General features: G+C 50.2%; 1 protein-coding gene across 1 annotated transcript; it reads right to left on the reverse strand.

Moving 5' to 3' along the window:
• Positions 1-3252: 3252 nt before the first annotated feature.
• rbm5 (RNA binding motif protein 5) lies at positions 3253-11773 on the reverse strand. Its single transcript, XM_047025439.1, has 25 exons — positions 11427-11773; positions 11099-11132; positions 10631-10802; positions 10378-10533; positions 10062-10131; positions 9563-9636; positions 8992-9075; positions 8666-8726; positions 8225-8290; positions 7946-8106; positions 7674-7771; positions 7439-7526; positions 7135-7203; positions 6957-7020; positions 6327-6427; positions 6042-6174; positions 5846-5934; positions 5484-5672; positions 5243-5383; positions 4994-5080; positions 4632-4817; positions 4435-4509; positions 4212-4312; positions 3923-4052; positions 3253-3788 (listed from the first exon to the last, which is right to left on the reverse strand). Exons 2-25 carry the CDS (start codon positions 11113-11115, stop codon positions 3663-3665), a joined length of 2538 nt encoding a protein of 845 aa, XP_046881395.1. The 5' UTR covers positions 11116-11132; positions 11427-11773; the 3' UTR covers positions 3253-3662.
• Between the last annotated feature and the right edge of the window lie 2571 nt (positions 11774-14344).

Below are 14344 nucleotides of genomic sequence, written 5' to 3' on the forward strand. Positions count from 1 at the left end.
GGAACGCCTTGGGGTCCCCCAGGAAGAGCTGGCGGAAGTGGCCGGGGGGAGGGAAGTCTGGGCCTCCCTGCTTAGGTCGCTGCCCCCGCGACCCGATCCCCGGACAAGCGGCAGATGACGACGACGACGACGACGGACCCTTGGGTTTTAAAAACAGTCTGTCTCTGATGGCATTCACTGGAGGTCACTCAGACCATGTATGAGATAGCAAAGACAACAACAATGACTCAGGGTAAAAGGATTTTGTACAGTCCACTCCGACCAACAACAACTCATTGGTTGTTTGTGCCACGGACACAATGGTACACAACAAGGTGAAAAAAATGAAGCTTTAAAATAGACCTGGATCTGGATGTGAGACTTGAGGTTGTGGAATAAGACCGAAACATAAACGTACATCTGCCTTTTCTTATCAGAGGAACAGTATTCAAATAATAAAGGAAATCTCAAAAACGGGCAACTTATCTGAACACATTTCGGAATGTTCTCTGGGTGACCTGGCACCGTATCTCTGATTTGAAAGAAGACGCAATAAAATATAATATTAGCATTTTGTCATATTGTTTGGCTCGTCGAGTTTCCATGCAAACAGTGCTTGTTTTCCTAAACATCTACAAAACAATGGTTTTCATCAACTGAAATACATAACTGCATAGCATTTAAAATGATCCTTCTGACACAACATTATTTTATGTAAACATGAACTGAAATATCTATTATGTCTATTGCATTGTGACTGATTACTGAAGACTGCATACACATTCACAAATGAGTGTAGGTCTGTTTCATAAAACACCAAGCATTGCTAGTGCCACCCAGTGGTAACACTGGGAACGTCTACACAGAATAAATACTGGAAGATTTGCTCCTTTGGTTAAGAAGAGAAGTGGAGTTCAATGGCCAGTAATCAAGAGGCAGGAGTTATCTATTCTCCTTTAGTGCTGAACCTCTGAAGCGGTGACCGTGTGGTAGCTGCATGTGTTCCTGGTGAGAGGAGCCCGCGGTCCACCCCCTCTACCGTCTCCCCCGGCAGGTCCAAACACAGAGGAGGCCGGGTCGAGGTGGGGCCGACGGGCCGGACTCCCCCCCACCGCCCCCCACCACCAGCTCTCCCCATCCAGCCCCAGCAGCCTCCCCCGGGGCCCCTCCGCCACACGCTCCCTCAGCAGCCCCGCGTTCCACACGGCAAAGTGGCAGAGCGGCAGACACACCAGCAGGAAGCCCAGCACGCACAGCGCGGCCACCAGGGGGCGCCCTCCGAAATCCAACACGCTGTAGATGTAGGGCTGCCCTGCTAGGTCGGTGAAGCCTCCCAGCCAGTAGAGCAGCACGAAGAGGACGTAGAGGCTGCCGGCGAGGAGGACGTAGGCCAGGTGGCAGAGGTGGACGGGCGTGGCCGACACAGCCAGGTCCAGCAGGCTCTGTAGGACGTTGACGGCGTGGAGGTTGATGCTGAAGGCGGACACGGGGTGGCGGGTGACGGGGTAGTTGACGGTCCAGTACAAGAGGGCTACGGTGAGGGAGAGGGAGCCCTGGGCGATGTGGAGGAACCACTGGAGACTGAGAGAGAAGTCCAGAGTGGAAGGGAGCGGGCCCAAAGAATCTAGAGGGGAACATCGCACCCACATTCTGTCACACCTCGTCCCCCAAATGTAACAGGGACACTTTATGGAAAGTGAATACTGGGCTATAATGAGTGCATTGAATGATAGTTTATTCATAAGCATTAGTAATATAAAAATTTAAAAAAGGATGTGGAATATTTCTATCATTCAGAGGGCGATCTTACCAGGATGGCTGTTCCCCTGCCGGACACGACAGCGCCGCCGGACGAGTGTAAAGCTGGCCACCAGGTTGCAGACAGCAGAGAGGAAGTACAGAGCCATGAGAGAGTAGCTGATGTGACTCAGGAAGATCAGACACTTGGCCGTGTTGAAGAGCAGGGCCGTGTGCACACACCAGCCCAGCGTGTAGAGCAGCGCCGCTACACGATACCCCAGCCAGGCCCACGGAGGGATGTTCCACTGAAGACGCCAAAAAGGATCACGTGGTTCGTTTAGCGAGATACTTTCATCCTAAGCTACAGTAGAGGAGGGGGGGGGGGGGGGGGTCATTTGAACCCTGCGACCTCTTTATCTGTGGTCAACCACTCTACCACCGGATGAAACATCCACACAACAAACAGCTGGACATACCTGTGGACCATCAGGGGTTCACCCTGGTCTCCTCGACTTACCCGGGGTTGAAGCAGCAGCTCCGGCCGTCCTGACGACAAGTGGAGCCTCTCCACCGTGAACTCGTCCCTCAGGTTTTTAGTCCAGCTCATCCCCATCTCTCTTTGGGGGTGAGCGATGCCTCAGAGGTGAGAGAAACAGACCCGCACCGTGGTCTCCGATGAGAGAGACTGGACTGCGGTCGATGGTTTCACAGCGCCACACGTTTGAACCCAAATTCAGAGTTGGTTCTACTTCAACTTGGTTAGCAGGGGAATACTGAGCTAGTTCTCTGCTCTTGAGCCTATCATGTAATTACACAGAGCTACTACTATAGGCTCAGTAGCAGACTGTAATGTTAAACATGCGGGCCCTCATGCTGCTCATTGCAGACAGCTGTTGCACAACATTTATAATGACAAAATGACAAGCAGACGTCCTTTTCGACATCTGACATGTTCGGTCGAGTCCCGTCGGATCCCTTCACGACGCATTGCCAATTGGATGACACTCAAACAACCATCGTTTGTGTATTCTCTGGGACCACGCTGAACAATTAGTCCTTGTTGATCCACTTGTCCTGGCTGTGTGAAGAATGGGACTTCTATCCAGTCTACTGAGACACCGCAGCATCACTACAGGCCGGCCAGTCCATTGGACAGCGATACACGACATGATCACACATCCAATGGGTTTTGCCCCAGCTCAAGCACAGAAATACCTTCCCACATAACTTAAATCTCGAAAGTATTTCAGTCGGTCTCAGGCTCTATAACCGTTCCGTGGGATGTCATTACCTTTACCGTTGTGTGTCTGGGTTATCCGAGGGGTAAAAGGTGGTAAGTGGACAGTTGCTGTTGTTCCAGATCAACATTCCAGAATGTTCTGGAGCTCAGCAGAAGGACAGGCTCACAGCATGACACTAACTGCTTCAGACAGACTGTCCTTTCTTAACTTTAATCAGACGAGAGGCCATGCTTCACGAGCCGTCTGGCCTGAAGGCCGACGCAAACAGAGAATAATGAACCAGTCCACACAATTGTAATCATCAATCTCATTTACTGTCTGTACAGAGATTATTTCCATAGAAACTGTACAAATTATTATAACATGCTAAGGTTTTTGAACACAGCACTCACTCACTCACCCCCCCCCCTACCCCAAACCTTCCGCAAATAAAGAACTGTGTATATACAAATCATAAATTACATTATCTATAACTTACATTTGCTCAATTTAAGACATCTTCTTTACCTCTACTGCAATGTTGGCACCGGTGCAGTGTATAAATCAATTCAAAAACAGTCTTGGTACAGTCATGTGTACTGGGAAAGACTTCTCTAGGCACCCTGCTTCTCCAACCCCGCCCCCAGCTCACACGAGACGAGGCCAGGCTTAGGATTAGTCCCAGTCCCGGCGAGCCTAGGGACCCTACGCAGCAGCGACAGGTCACTCCATCTCAGTGAAGCGAGCGAACATGGCTTTGCGGACGGCGTCTTTGTAGGTTTCCGAGGCAGACACGGTGTAGTTGCTGCCTTTGGTGCCCAGGCCGGCTCCTTTCGTCCTCAGCTGAGCCTGTAAGGGGGGGAGGCAGGGCAGCACGGTTCAGTCCCGAATCGTCACCACGGTGACGAGTCCCGCTGAATGTCACACGGCCTACGGCTGTGCGGGTCTAGCCGAGTGAGCCTCGGAGAGAGAGAGAGACTCACCTGAATGGGTGCGGTGATGCCCTGCTGGTTGCGTCCCAGGCCCTTGCCTTCCCTCCAGCCCATCGCCTGCAGCATCTTGTTCCCTATGTTGTCGCTGTTCAGGCCGTCTTTGGTGGGCTGCTCGTAATTACTGCAGTCAAAGGAAAGTTCCAAAGGATGATTGAATAGATTGTTATTGTTGTATGATATAATACTTGTGTTATTTTCACACCCAATGAGGTTTACAGAGGACGAGGAGTTCAAACTTGGCAGGTGGACAAGTGTGAGAGATTGTAAGATGAGTTCTTACACAACTGGAGTGGGCTGGGTGAATTTCTTCTTTTTAGGTGCTGGGGGTTCGGGGATACCGTATTTCTCTCTCCTCTCTGCAGCCCGGTCTCTGTACTTCATCTATACACAGAAAGGGGGGGGAGGGATCTCATGAACAAAACTAAACTAAAAAAGAAGACTTCCTGCTGGACAAACGCTAGGCAGACAGAGCACGTCTGCAGAGCTGCCTGTGGAGCCAGTACCTCTGTCTCCTTCCTCTCCAGCTCCTCCAGCTCCGCCTCACTCAGCTTGGCCCTGCGGTGGACCTCCAGGTTTTGCTGGGGTGTTGGGGGGGTTAACAGTTAACACAAGTTAACAGCAAGGAACTTCCCTCCGGTTCATACACGAACGATCCCCCGATCGTTGGAGAGCTTTAGGGAGGGGTCAGGCGTCGGGGTACCTTGTGGAGGTCCGAGAGCTGCTGGTGTCTCATCAGAGCGTCCTTGTTGGGGAACTGTCTCCTGCACAGCAGACAGGCCATCTTCTTCCAGTCCGTCAGCTTGTCCTGACTCTCCTCGCTGCTCTCTGGCTCTGCTGCCACATCCTCAGGGTCACTGTCCCCGCTGTAGGCTGCCACCAGACCCCCCTGGGGACACACACACGTCACCAAACCACACTGCTGGATGGCATCTTCATACCATCCATCACCCCCTGGCTCAGCCAATGGCAGTCTGACTACTGACAAGGCCCTCCCAGGTCTCTGTCCAGACAGGGCTCAGAGGGGGGCCGTCTGCAGGTGAACGCGGGGGGCGAGTCTCTCACCTTGGCAGTGGCGGCAGCAGCGGCTGGGACCTCCTCTTCAATGCCTTTCACGGCTTCCGACACCAGCCTCTCCAAGGCTCCGGCCTGCTGCAAAGTCACACAGAGCGGCGCTTACAAAACAAACGACACAAAAACCCCCATCCTCAGAGCACTTCCTCCCACCACCTGGGATGGGGGGGGGGAAGTTACCCCCGACACATAACGTCCCGTACTCGCCGGCAGGCTGAAGGGAGGTGGGGAGAGAGATACCTTCTTCTCGAAGATGGTGAAGCAGGCGTCGGCGGCGGCCGCCTCTTTCTTCTCCTCGTGGCTGATGGGCTGGAAGCTGCTCTTGAAGTTCTCCTTCTGCTTGTTCAGGCTCTTGGCCCAGCGCTCCATGTCTTTCGCGATCTGCAAACACATCGACAGACGTGTGGGAGAGCGGTTGACCTCGACACCCTTCGTTGGGGGACGCGGGTAAAAAGGCCCGTGCGGGGGGGCTGCGGCTCACCTGCTGGGCCGTCTTGCTCTTGGGCTTCTCGGCCTTGTCCTTCTTCTCCTTGGCCTCCTTGCCGGCCGCCGCGCTGGCGCCAGAGCCTCCGCTCGGCCCGGACGGGTTGGCGTCGGCCGAGGCGGGGACGTAGGCCTGCTTCTCGCCGTCCCAGTACAGGTATTGCTGGGTCTGGGAGTTGTAGTAATACTGCAAGGGGGGGAGGCAGCCGTTATGAAACACGTCTCGAGGGCGTCTCAGGCTAGGAAAGACTTCAGCCACGTGACTACGGGAAATTCACGCAACGCTCCCCCCCCAGTGCGGCGTTCGAAAAAGGGATAGCGTGTGTGGTGTCGTTGTTGTGTGTGGGGAGGGGTCCTTACGTGGGTGTTTGGGTCATAGTAGAGGCCCGTTTGAGGGTCGTAGTAGTAGCCCGAGGACTCGTCATACTGGTAGGTAGAGGTGTCTGGAGCTGCACAACGACACGGAACGAGACATTGAACGAAACCCCCCCCACCCCAGTCCTGAGCACAGGTGGTCCTGGGTAGAAGCTGCCGCCTGGGTGCTGGAGGGTCCTACCTGAGGGGCTGTCACCCGTTCGTCCCGAGGCTGCCTGCGAGGCTGCGGGGGGGCCCGTGGAGGGGGGAGCCGTGAAGGGGGCTGCGGCTGAGAGTCCTCCGTGGGGCTTGTCCTCCAGCAGGCTGGGGGTGCTCTGGAGAGAGAGAGAGAAACACAAACACTTACTGTGGGGCTCCGCTCACCAGGATTCACAAATGATCTTGTTGTTTTGACGTGGTACGCATGGGAGTAACCCAGAAGCAGGATGGCTGCTCCTGTGTCTGGCTGGCTGGTGACGGAGCTTACGAGCGCGGCAGGCTGGCTGATGATGTGAGGCTGGTAGACCTGGGCCCCCTGGGAGATCACCACTCCCGCTGCTCCAGGCAGCACCTTCATACCTGGGGCCGCTGGGACACACACACACACACACACACACACACACACACACACACACACACACACACACACACACACACACACACACACACACACACACACACACACACACACACACACACACACACACACACACACACACACACACACACACACACACACACACACACACACACACACACACACACACACACACACACACACACACACACAGGCTGTAACACTAGGTTTGTAAGTAACACCAGAGAACGCATTGCAAAAATGGGCAAAGCACACCGCTTGTGGAATTTTCGCTATGCAAAGTCGTTGAGAGTCTAGAGGCAAAGATTCAGGTGATAAAATCCCCTGGCGCAATTCATTTGAAGCGGAAAAAAGTCCAGATTTTCAGGCATGAGTCACCCGCTAAGAATTGGGGTTCACATTTGGAATGGCAGGACCAAGCCAGCTGTGCGAGCACTCAGGTGAGTCAAGCTGGGCACATGGAGAGTTAAGAGCTCTCCACTTGAGTGTCTCTAGGGCTGTGTGTTCACGGCTCCTTACCTCCTAGGATCCCATTCCCCAGGGAGGGCTCGGCCCCCGCGCCCTGCTGGTACATCTGGTAGTCCTGGCAACAAGAAAATGCAGTCAGATCACAGGAGCTGCCTGGGAGACATGCTTCCTTGAACTGTACTAAGGACAGTTTCTATACGATCGTGAGATGAACTCTGGGTTCCCTCACCTGTGCGAGGGGAACGTAACCCTCCTGCAGGTAGCTGTACTCGGACACTCCTTCTAAGTCCGGCTGTGCCTGGGAGAGAGGGACAAGCACACGAGAAACCTGTCTGTCTGTCTGTCTGTCTCTGTGTGTGAGTGTGAGTGAGAGTGCGTGAGTGAGAGTGTGCGTGAGTGAGAGTGAGCGAGAGTGTGCGTGAGCGAGAGTGAGCAAGAGCGAGTGAGAAAGAGTGTGCTTGAGTGAGAGTGAGCGAGAGTGAGCGTGAGTGAGAGTGTGCGAGAGATTGATCCGAGGTGACGCTTCCCCTTACCTGGCTGGAGGACCACTGGGCGGCAGCGATGGCCGTGCTGGCCACAGAGAAGGCACTGATCCGGTTGCCGTCTGGCAGCAACAGGTCCCTGGCGGAAGAGGAGGAGACCACGTCAGTCCAGGGGGAGAGACACGGGAGATACCAAGAGAACCTTTTTCACTCCAAGCTGGGTGGGAGACCATCACTATACAATATCTGGCAACACCCCTCCCCATTGACAAAACGCAGCACTCACTTCCTGGCACTCTTGGCGTAGTCCACACCGATGGTCTTCCCGTCCAGCTTGAGAGGGGGCTGCAGGCCCTGCAGGATGGTCAGCAGCTGAGACGCCTCCTATGGAGGAGGGAGGGACAGAGACAGAGAGACAGAGAGAGAGAGAGAGACAGAGAGAGAGAACGGTGTCAGCAGGCCACATACCCACCCACCCCACCTCGAGTGGACACTGTGCAGGCAGCCGTGAGGACTCCCTGGGGGGAGGGCTAATCTCGCCCCCGGGGGATCTCGTACCAGGGGCGAGGAGAGCTGGACGAAGGCAAACCCTCGGTTCTGGCCCGTCTGCTTGTCCTTGATGAGGCGGACGTTGCCGGCCGACAGGTTGGCGTAGGGCGCCAGGGCCGCCATGATGTCCTCCACCGTGGAGAGGGGCGCAATGTTCCTCAGGATAATGGCTGGGGGGGGAGAGGGGAACACACGCCGGTCATCAGAAGAAACAGAACCACGGGGGGAGAGACGCCAGCAGAGCTCTGCTCTTTGGCGCGTGTATGTCTGGAGGGGGGAGGTTCTTACTGTCGCCGTAGTAGTCCCCACACGTCTGGGTCTCCGGGACTCCGGCAGCGCTGCCGCCCTCAGACTCTGTGGAGACGGAGACAGAACGAGGCGGGGGGGGAGGAGTTAGCACCACCGACATGGCGTCTGGGACGTCGACAGACAAGGGGGATGGATGGAGGCCAACTCCTGCCACGTGCGTTTAAAAGAAAAAAAGGCTTTCCACCCGAACTGCTGTCACGGATACCGAATGGGGGTTTGGGATACATCAGTTCCTATGTTATGGGTAAACAGGAGTGGCCTCTTGAGTTTTACAGCAGGTGCCCTTGGCCTCCAGTGTGCAAGCCCCACAGCACTGGGCCTCATTCTGCCCAGAAGGGTGCAGGCAGAGCCGTATGCATGTCTATGCAGCTCTGGGTGCAAGGCAGGGGGGGGGGGCTTCCTGATTCAGAAACTACTTACCAGATTTGGCTGCTCCACACCTGAAGCACTTCAGCCTCCTCCGGAAATTGTACAGGCCGCACTGTAAGCAACCGGTCACAACCAGTTTTATTGGTAATACAGCTACTCAGGCCCCGAACAGAGCGGCCTCAAGACAAGAAGCTAAGCTATGCTTTTGCTCACTGAAAACGGCTCAACCTGTGGTGGTGCCATGCAGAATCCCTGAGCCTACGGATGTCCACGTTAACAAAAAAGGCCACCGTTCAGGACTACGAAGACACACCCTAACGTGCGCGTGTGAGCAGTGTCGGGGGGCCGGAGGGGGGGGGGGGGGGCATCGAACTTACTGTGTTGCAGAGCCAGTCCTCAAACTTGTGCCTGGGGTTGCTGTAGTGCATGGCCACACTTTTCCCATGGACGGCCAGAAGGTTCTGCAAGAAGGGAAGCGACGGTTACTTGGGAGCTTCCGCGATGGACAGGGGGGGGGGGGGGGGGGGGGGGGAGGGTCCCCCCTTTGGTTGGTGTCAGAGACAGGAGGATGTGTATGTGAGTGTGTAATGCAGGGATTTCTAAAGGTGTTTGGGACCCGGGTGCCCAGGCTGAGCCGGAGCAGTGTGTCATATGGAACCCTGACAGAGATTCTTAGAACACCTGGACACTTTCTTAAACCCAAGTATAGATTTCCCACCACAGACCACAGGATGAATAAAATAACAATGATTAGATATACTGATCCCCATAATACTGGATTGCACAATTATGTTTTAAACAAAAGCAGAGCCTCAATAGCATTGTTCAACATCACTCTGTATTCCCTTTCAAACTTTTCATTCAATCACTTTGGTTGCATTTTGGTTATCTTTTTTTTTTTTTCAGATCCCCAAGGTATAAAACTAGACTTGGCGATTGTGAAGCAACCTGATTGGTCTCCATCCATTGGGTAGCATCTTGCAAGTGATAAAACTCCACGAAGGCGAAACCTCGGCTTATACCTAGAGACAGCATTCAAATATAGACGGGAGGCGTGTTAGTTCAAGTCCATGGGCACAACATTCAAACTCTGTCACAAACTGCTTCACGACCCAGGCACAGGGCGCCTTACGGGTTTTACCATAGCAAGTGATCCTGTAGGGAGCCACTCGTCTCCTCTGGGCCTCATTGACTGTTTTTGTCCATTAGGAACACTAGACCTGGGTCGGCTGCTGTTCTCACTTACCTTTGTGATCCCACATCCTGCCAGACTAACATGTCTGTCTGGCATTTGGGCAGTACACTTCAGGTCATAAGGAGGACTGACAACTACATTGCTATGGCAAAACAGGTCTAAACTGAAGCGGATTGGCCCTGTGGTCAAAGATGGGGGTGGGGGGGGGGGGGGGGGGGGGGGGAGGGACTCTGTGGCACGCCGAGCTCTCACCTGTTCTCTTTTTCATCACTCTGACGTCTACTGGCTGGGGTCCTTCCAGCTGGTCCAACTCGGCCCGGATCTGATGGACACACAACACATCACCCATCATACCCTTCCCCTTTCTCTGTCTGGCATCAGTATCAAGACACTCTCTGGAGCAGAGCTGGTCGATCCTGGTCCCCTCAGGGGTCCACCTGTTCCTGGACGTTTTGCGATGTTTCCCTGCTCCGGCAAGTCTGGTTCGAACGAAGGGGTCAAGGGACCGGGATCGAACGCCCCACCCCCCCCGGCTCTAAAACGGAGGGATGTCAGAAGAAGGACTTACGTCAGCCTCGGTGACATGGAAAGACAGGCCCCGGAGCATGATGGTCTTGCTCTCCTTCTCCTCCCCGGGGTCTCCCCTGTAGTCCTGCTCGGGGTAGTCTCCGTCAGAGTGATAGCCGTCTTCCGAGCGGTCGCTGTTGCGGCGCTTTCTCTGCCTCTGTCGGAATGGAAACGAGTAAGTACGATACTGAAGATCGAGAAGGTTGGGTTATCCTTGTACAAAACCACAACATTTGCCAGGGTCTGGAGTCTACCGGAGGGCTGTCTCCTGTCCCCCGGCGATCGACGTCATGACAGTCGTTGCGTCTCTCTTCGCCCCAGCGGCCATGCTCTCGCTCCCGGTCTCTCCCACGTCTCTCCCGCCACTCTGACCCGTCCCGTGATTGGTCAGAGCCATACCGACCGCTGCGCTCTGTGCGACTGATTCTACTCGTGACAAGAAAGGGGAATAGAATAACTGAGACAAATGACATAACATCTTATCGTTTGCTTGTACACTACTTGTGCTCACCTAAGGTTCATTGAGAACCTCAATCCCTTCCACCATTACTCATCTGTCACATAGCAATGTATCCATATGTAAGAAGACATACATGGCATGTCAAATTAAATATTTCACTAAACGTTATGTGACTAATTAACGAGTTTGTTGCTAGCTCGGCTACACATTCATGTTGCTGACGTGACGTTCTTCTGGTTTTAGAGTACACACTTAGACTTGCCTCTTATCAGCTCCCATTGCTGTCGGTGTCAGGGCTGCCAAGATAAACAGGGGACATTTGTATGAGAAATAGCCCCTTTCTGCGTTTGGCGCAAGCTAAAATGCCGGTGGAATATTTTTAGTCCAAGGTCACTGGTTAACCAATTATTCAACACTGTCAATCCCAAAATATATAGTGCTAGCTAGCAATTAGCTACATAGCCTACTAGCTACTGCACAGCTGATCTAGCTGCGCAGTTGTTAGCTAGCTAGCTCGCTAGCAAGCAAGTTCACCATCAAAAATGAAAGGCATCACTGTTTACATAAAACTTTGATGTATGTAGACTCACCTTTGTCATATGTTAAAGCAAACAACCTATCAACTGTGTTCAATAATGTTTTCTGATGAACCTTCAATGACTCTCATTTCACAAGAAATGGCTTGACAACGGTCAGTGGAGATACTTCTTCTTCCCAGGATGCACTTGGGAATATCGAACCTTTTCTGTGCATGCTGGGTATCGAAGTTCGTTTTCCTTTCCTCTGCGACGTCCTAAGCTACATGTTTTTATACAGTACAGTTAGCTCACTAGCTAACTAAACTGGTCTCGTTAGATTATCCGGCCAATGCCTAAGATAGCTAACTACAACGTTAAGAATTGTATATGTATTCTTAATTATTACTTATCCTGCTCTGCTTAAGCAAATTTGTTGCCGGACCGTTCAAATATGGGCATTAAAATGCCCATGGGTCCCGCCTTAATAACTTTGCCGTCCAATCACCGATTTTATTTCTGAAAACTGCCAGATACTCATGACAACTTAAGCTCAAAGCACATATCATTGGTTAAGGGGTTAGTGGGAGGGGGAAATAAATCTATCGTCTGCAACGGCAGCCATTGTTTTCCGAGGCGGAGCCAGAGCGGAGACCATGGGAGATTGCCTACAGTGTTAGATTTACAGCTTCGAATTGAAATCGGAGACGATATTATGAGTAAAGACAAGTTCCTTAATATGTGTTGTCAATATTGTCAATTAAAAGTCTAAACTTTTTACTTACGAAGAATTTGTTTGTGGGAGTGACGCGAGTGTTTTCAGGAAAGAATGACGTGTCCGGCTTGGCCGTTTGTGACAGGCAGCAATGACGGTAGTAGCACTGTTTAGCTTCGATTTGAGCAGATTTCTAAAAAACTTCGAAAAACAACATTAGCTAACTAATTAGATTATGTACACTGTAAGCTAAATGTACATGCCTTGTTTGGCCAATTCGGTCGATTGTGGAAGAATCTCGAACGTATTTTAGTTATCGAGAGGAGTATCCAGCCATAGCGCTAGCTACTTTTGGGACAGGATAATTCCGGTTTCCCCTGTCTCCACTAGTCACTAAAATGGTCATAACTTTTAATCAAAATATGGTATTTCTAATCTGTCTTCTGTTCTACATTGCCCACAGACCTGTGGATATTCCACCTACTCAAAGTATTTCTCTATCTTGTAATTAAAGTGGTTAAAAATTCATTTGTCTGATGAGGTACTGTATGGTGGATGGAGAAGTTTTTGTAAAGAATAGCTGCCTGAAACCACTTTGATAAAAAATGATTTGCCTCAAGTGATCATGTATTTATTGACATGATAAAAATCCCCTAGTTCTCTTCTTCAAGATGGTATAAACAGTTAAGGTGTATGATTTAATATGAAAATTCATAAAATATGAATATGATATTTCAACAGCTTATGGAATGTTTGGAATGTTGTCTAAGGCAGTAAAGGGTTAAACAACTTTGTGTCCACCATCCCAGTCCTGTAGTTGATGGTAGGGTATTTCTTATCAAACAAGAACGAGCTCAGACATTGTCGGTCTATCCTCTTTGTTTTTTATCAATTTATTGTAATAGTTAACACCCTGTTGCCTATTTCCTTGTCAAGTTGGAGATGTGGGTCTGCACAGTTTGTGGCCAGTTCATCAGGTCTCTGTGGAAGGATCAGAGCCTCCCAAACTGTTGGATCCAGAATCATCATACAGACTTTCCCAATGGTTGTCTCATCTATCTATCTATCTATCAGTGCAAAAGAAATACAATATGCTTCTAACATGTTGCACTTACATTTATTCATTTAGCAGACGCTTTTATCCAAAGCGACTTCCAAGAGAGAGCTTTACAAGTGCATAGGTCACTGATAAGACAACAAGATCACCCCAAAACATTGCGAGTAGCCAAAAACATGAAGCACATATTGTGAACAACCAAAATTAGTGCAAAAGAGAAGAACCACAAGAGTAAGTAGTTAAACAAGTTACAATTAAACAACATGAACCGCTATAATTCCCTTACAAAAAAAGAAATATACTTCAAGTTTATTTTGTAAGTATACTTAGTATAAAAAGTATACTATTATCATATTACTTAAAGTATACTAGCAGTGTACTTATTTATATAGTTTTTTTGTACTAAGTAAACTGAATTGGCCAACTTTTTAGGTCATTTAGTACACTTTAAAGTACACTTATAGTGTATTTCAAGGTTTACTTTCGAATACTGCATAGTAGGCTGTGTAGTGCACTTTCAGTTCATCAAGTATATTTCCTAAAGTACTTCAAAGTATACTTTGGAATACTCTAAAGTAACCTGTGTAGTGCACTTTCAGTTCATCAAGTATACTTCCTAAGGTACTTAAAAGTATACCTTGGAATACTCTAAAGTAACCTGTGTAGTGCACTTTCAGTTCATGAAGTACACTTCCTAAAGACCCTCAAAGTATACTTTGCAATACTTTCAAGTGCACTTTCATTTGATGTAAGTACTTCAAGTTAACTTCTAAAATTAATTGTATTATTACTTATTAATGTATTCAAAAGTTTAGGGGCACTAAACGTTATTTCGTTCTTCAATCAGTTTGACAGTATAACCTTCAAATGCATAATGCAACCCTTCTGTCTGCTTCTTTCTCGAGTAGCTTTTTCGTTTTTTTCCATTAATACTCCAATTGATAATTATTAGTATAAGATTATAGGGCTTCAGAATGTTTTGGCAGTAATTAAGGTTACAGTTTCAATACCAAAAAAGATTCAATGTGCAATGCATAATAGATTTTCATAGACATTAATAATTAGAATGAGATGGATCTAAAACATTTAACCTGTAATGTACTTAAAAATTATTTGGACTGTTTTTGCTGTATAATAATAGAAAACGTACATCCTACTCCAGAAGAAATGTATACCATTTTCTGTTCTAAGCATACTTCTTAAAAGTATATCAAAAGTGAA

The sequence above is a fragment of the Hypomesus transpacificus genome, chromosome 9, assembly GCF_021917145.1.
Source record: "Hypomesus transpacificus isolate Combined female chromosome 9, fHypTra1, whole genome shotgun sequence".
In the NCBI taxonomy this organism is placed as follows: Eukaryota; Metazoa; Chordata; class Actinopteri; order Osmeriformes; family Osmeridae; genus Hypomesus; species Hypomesus transpacificus.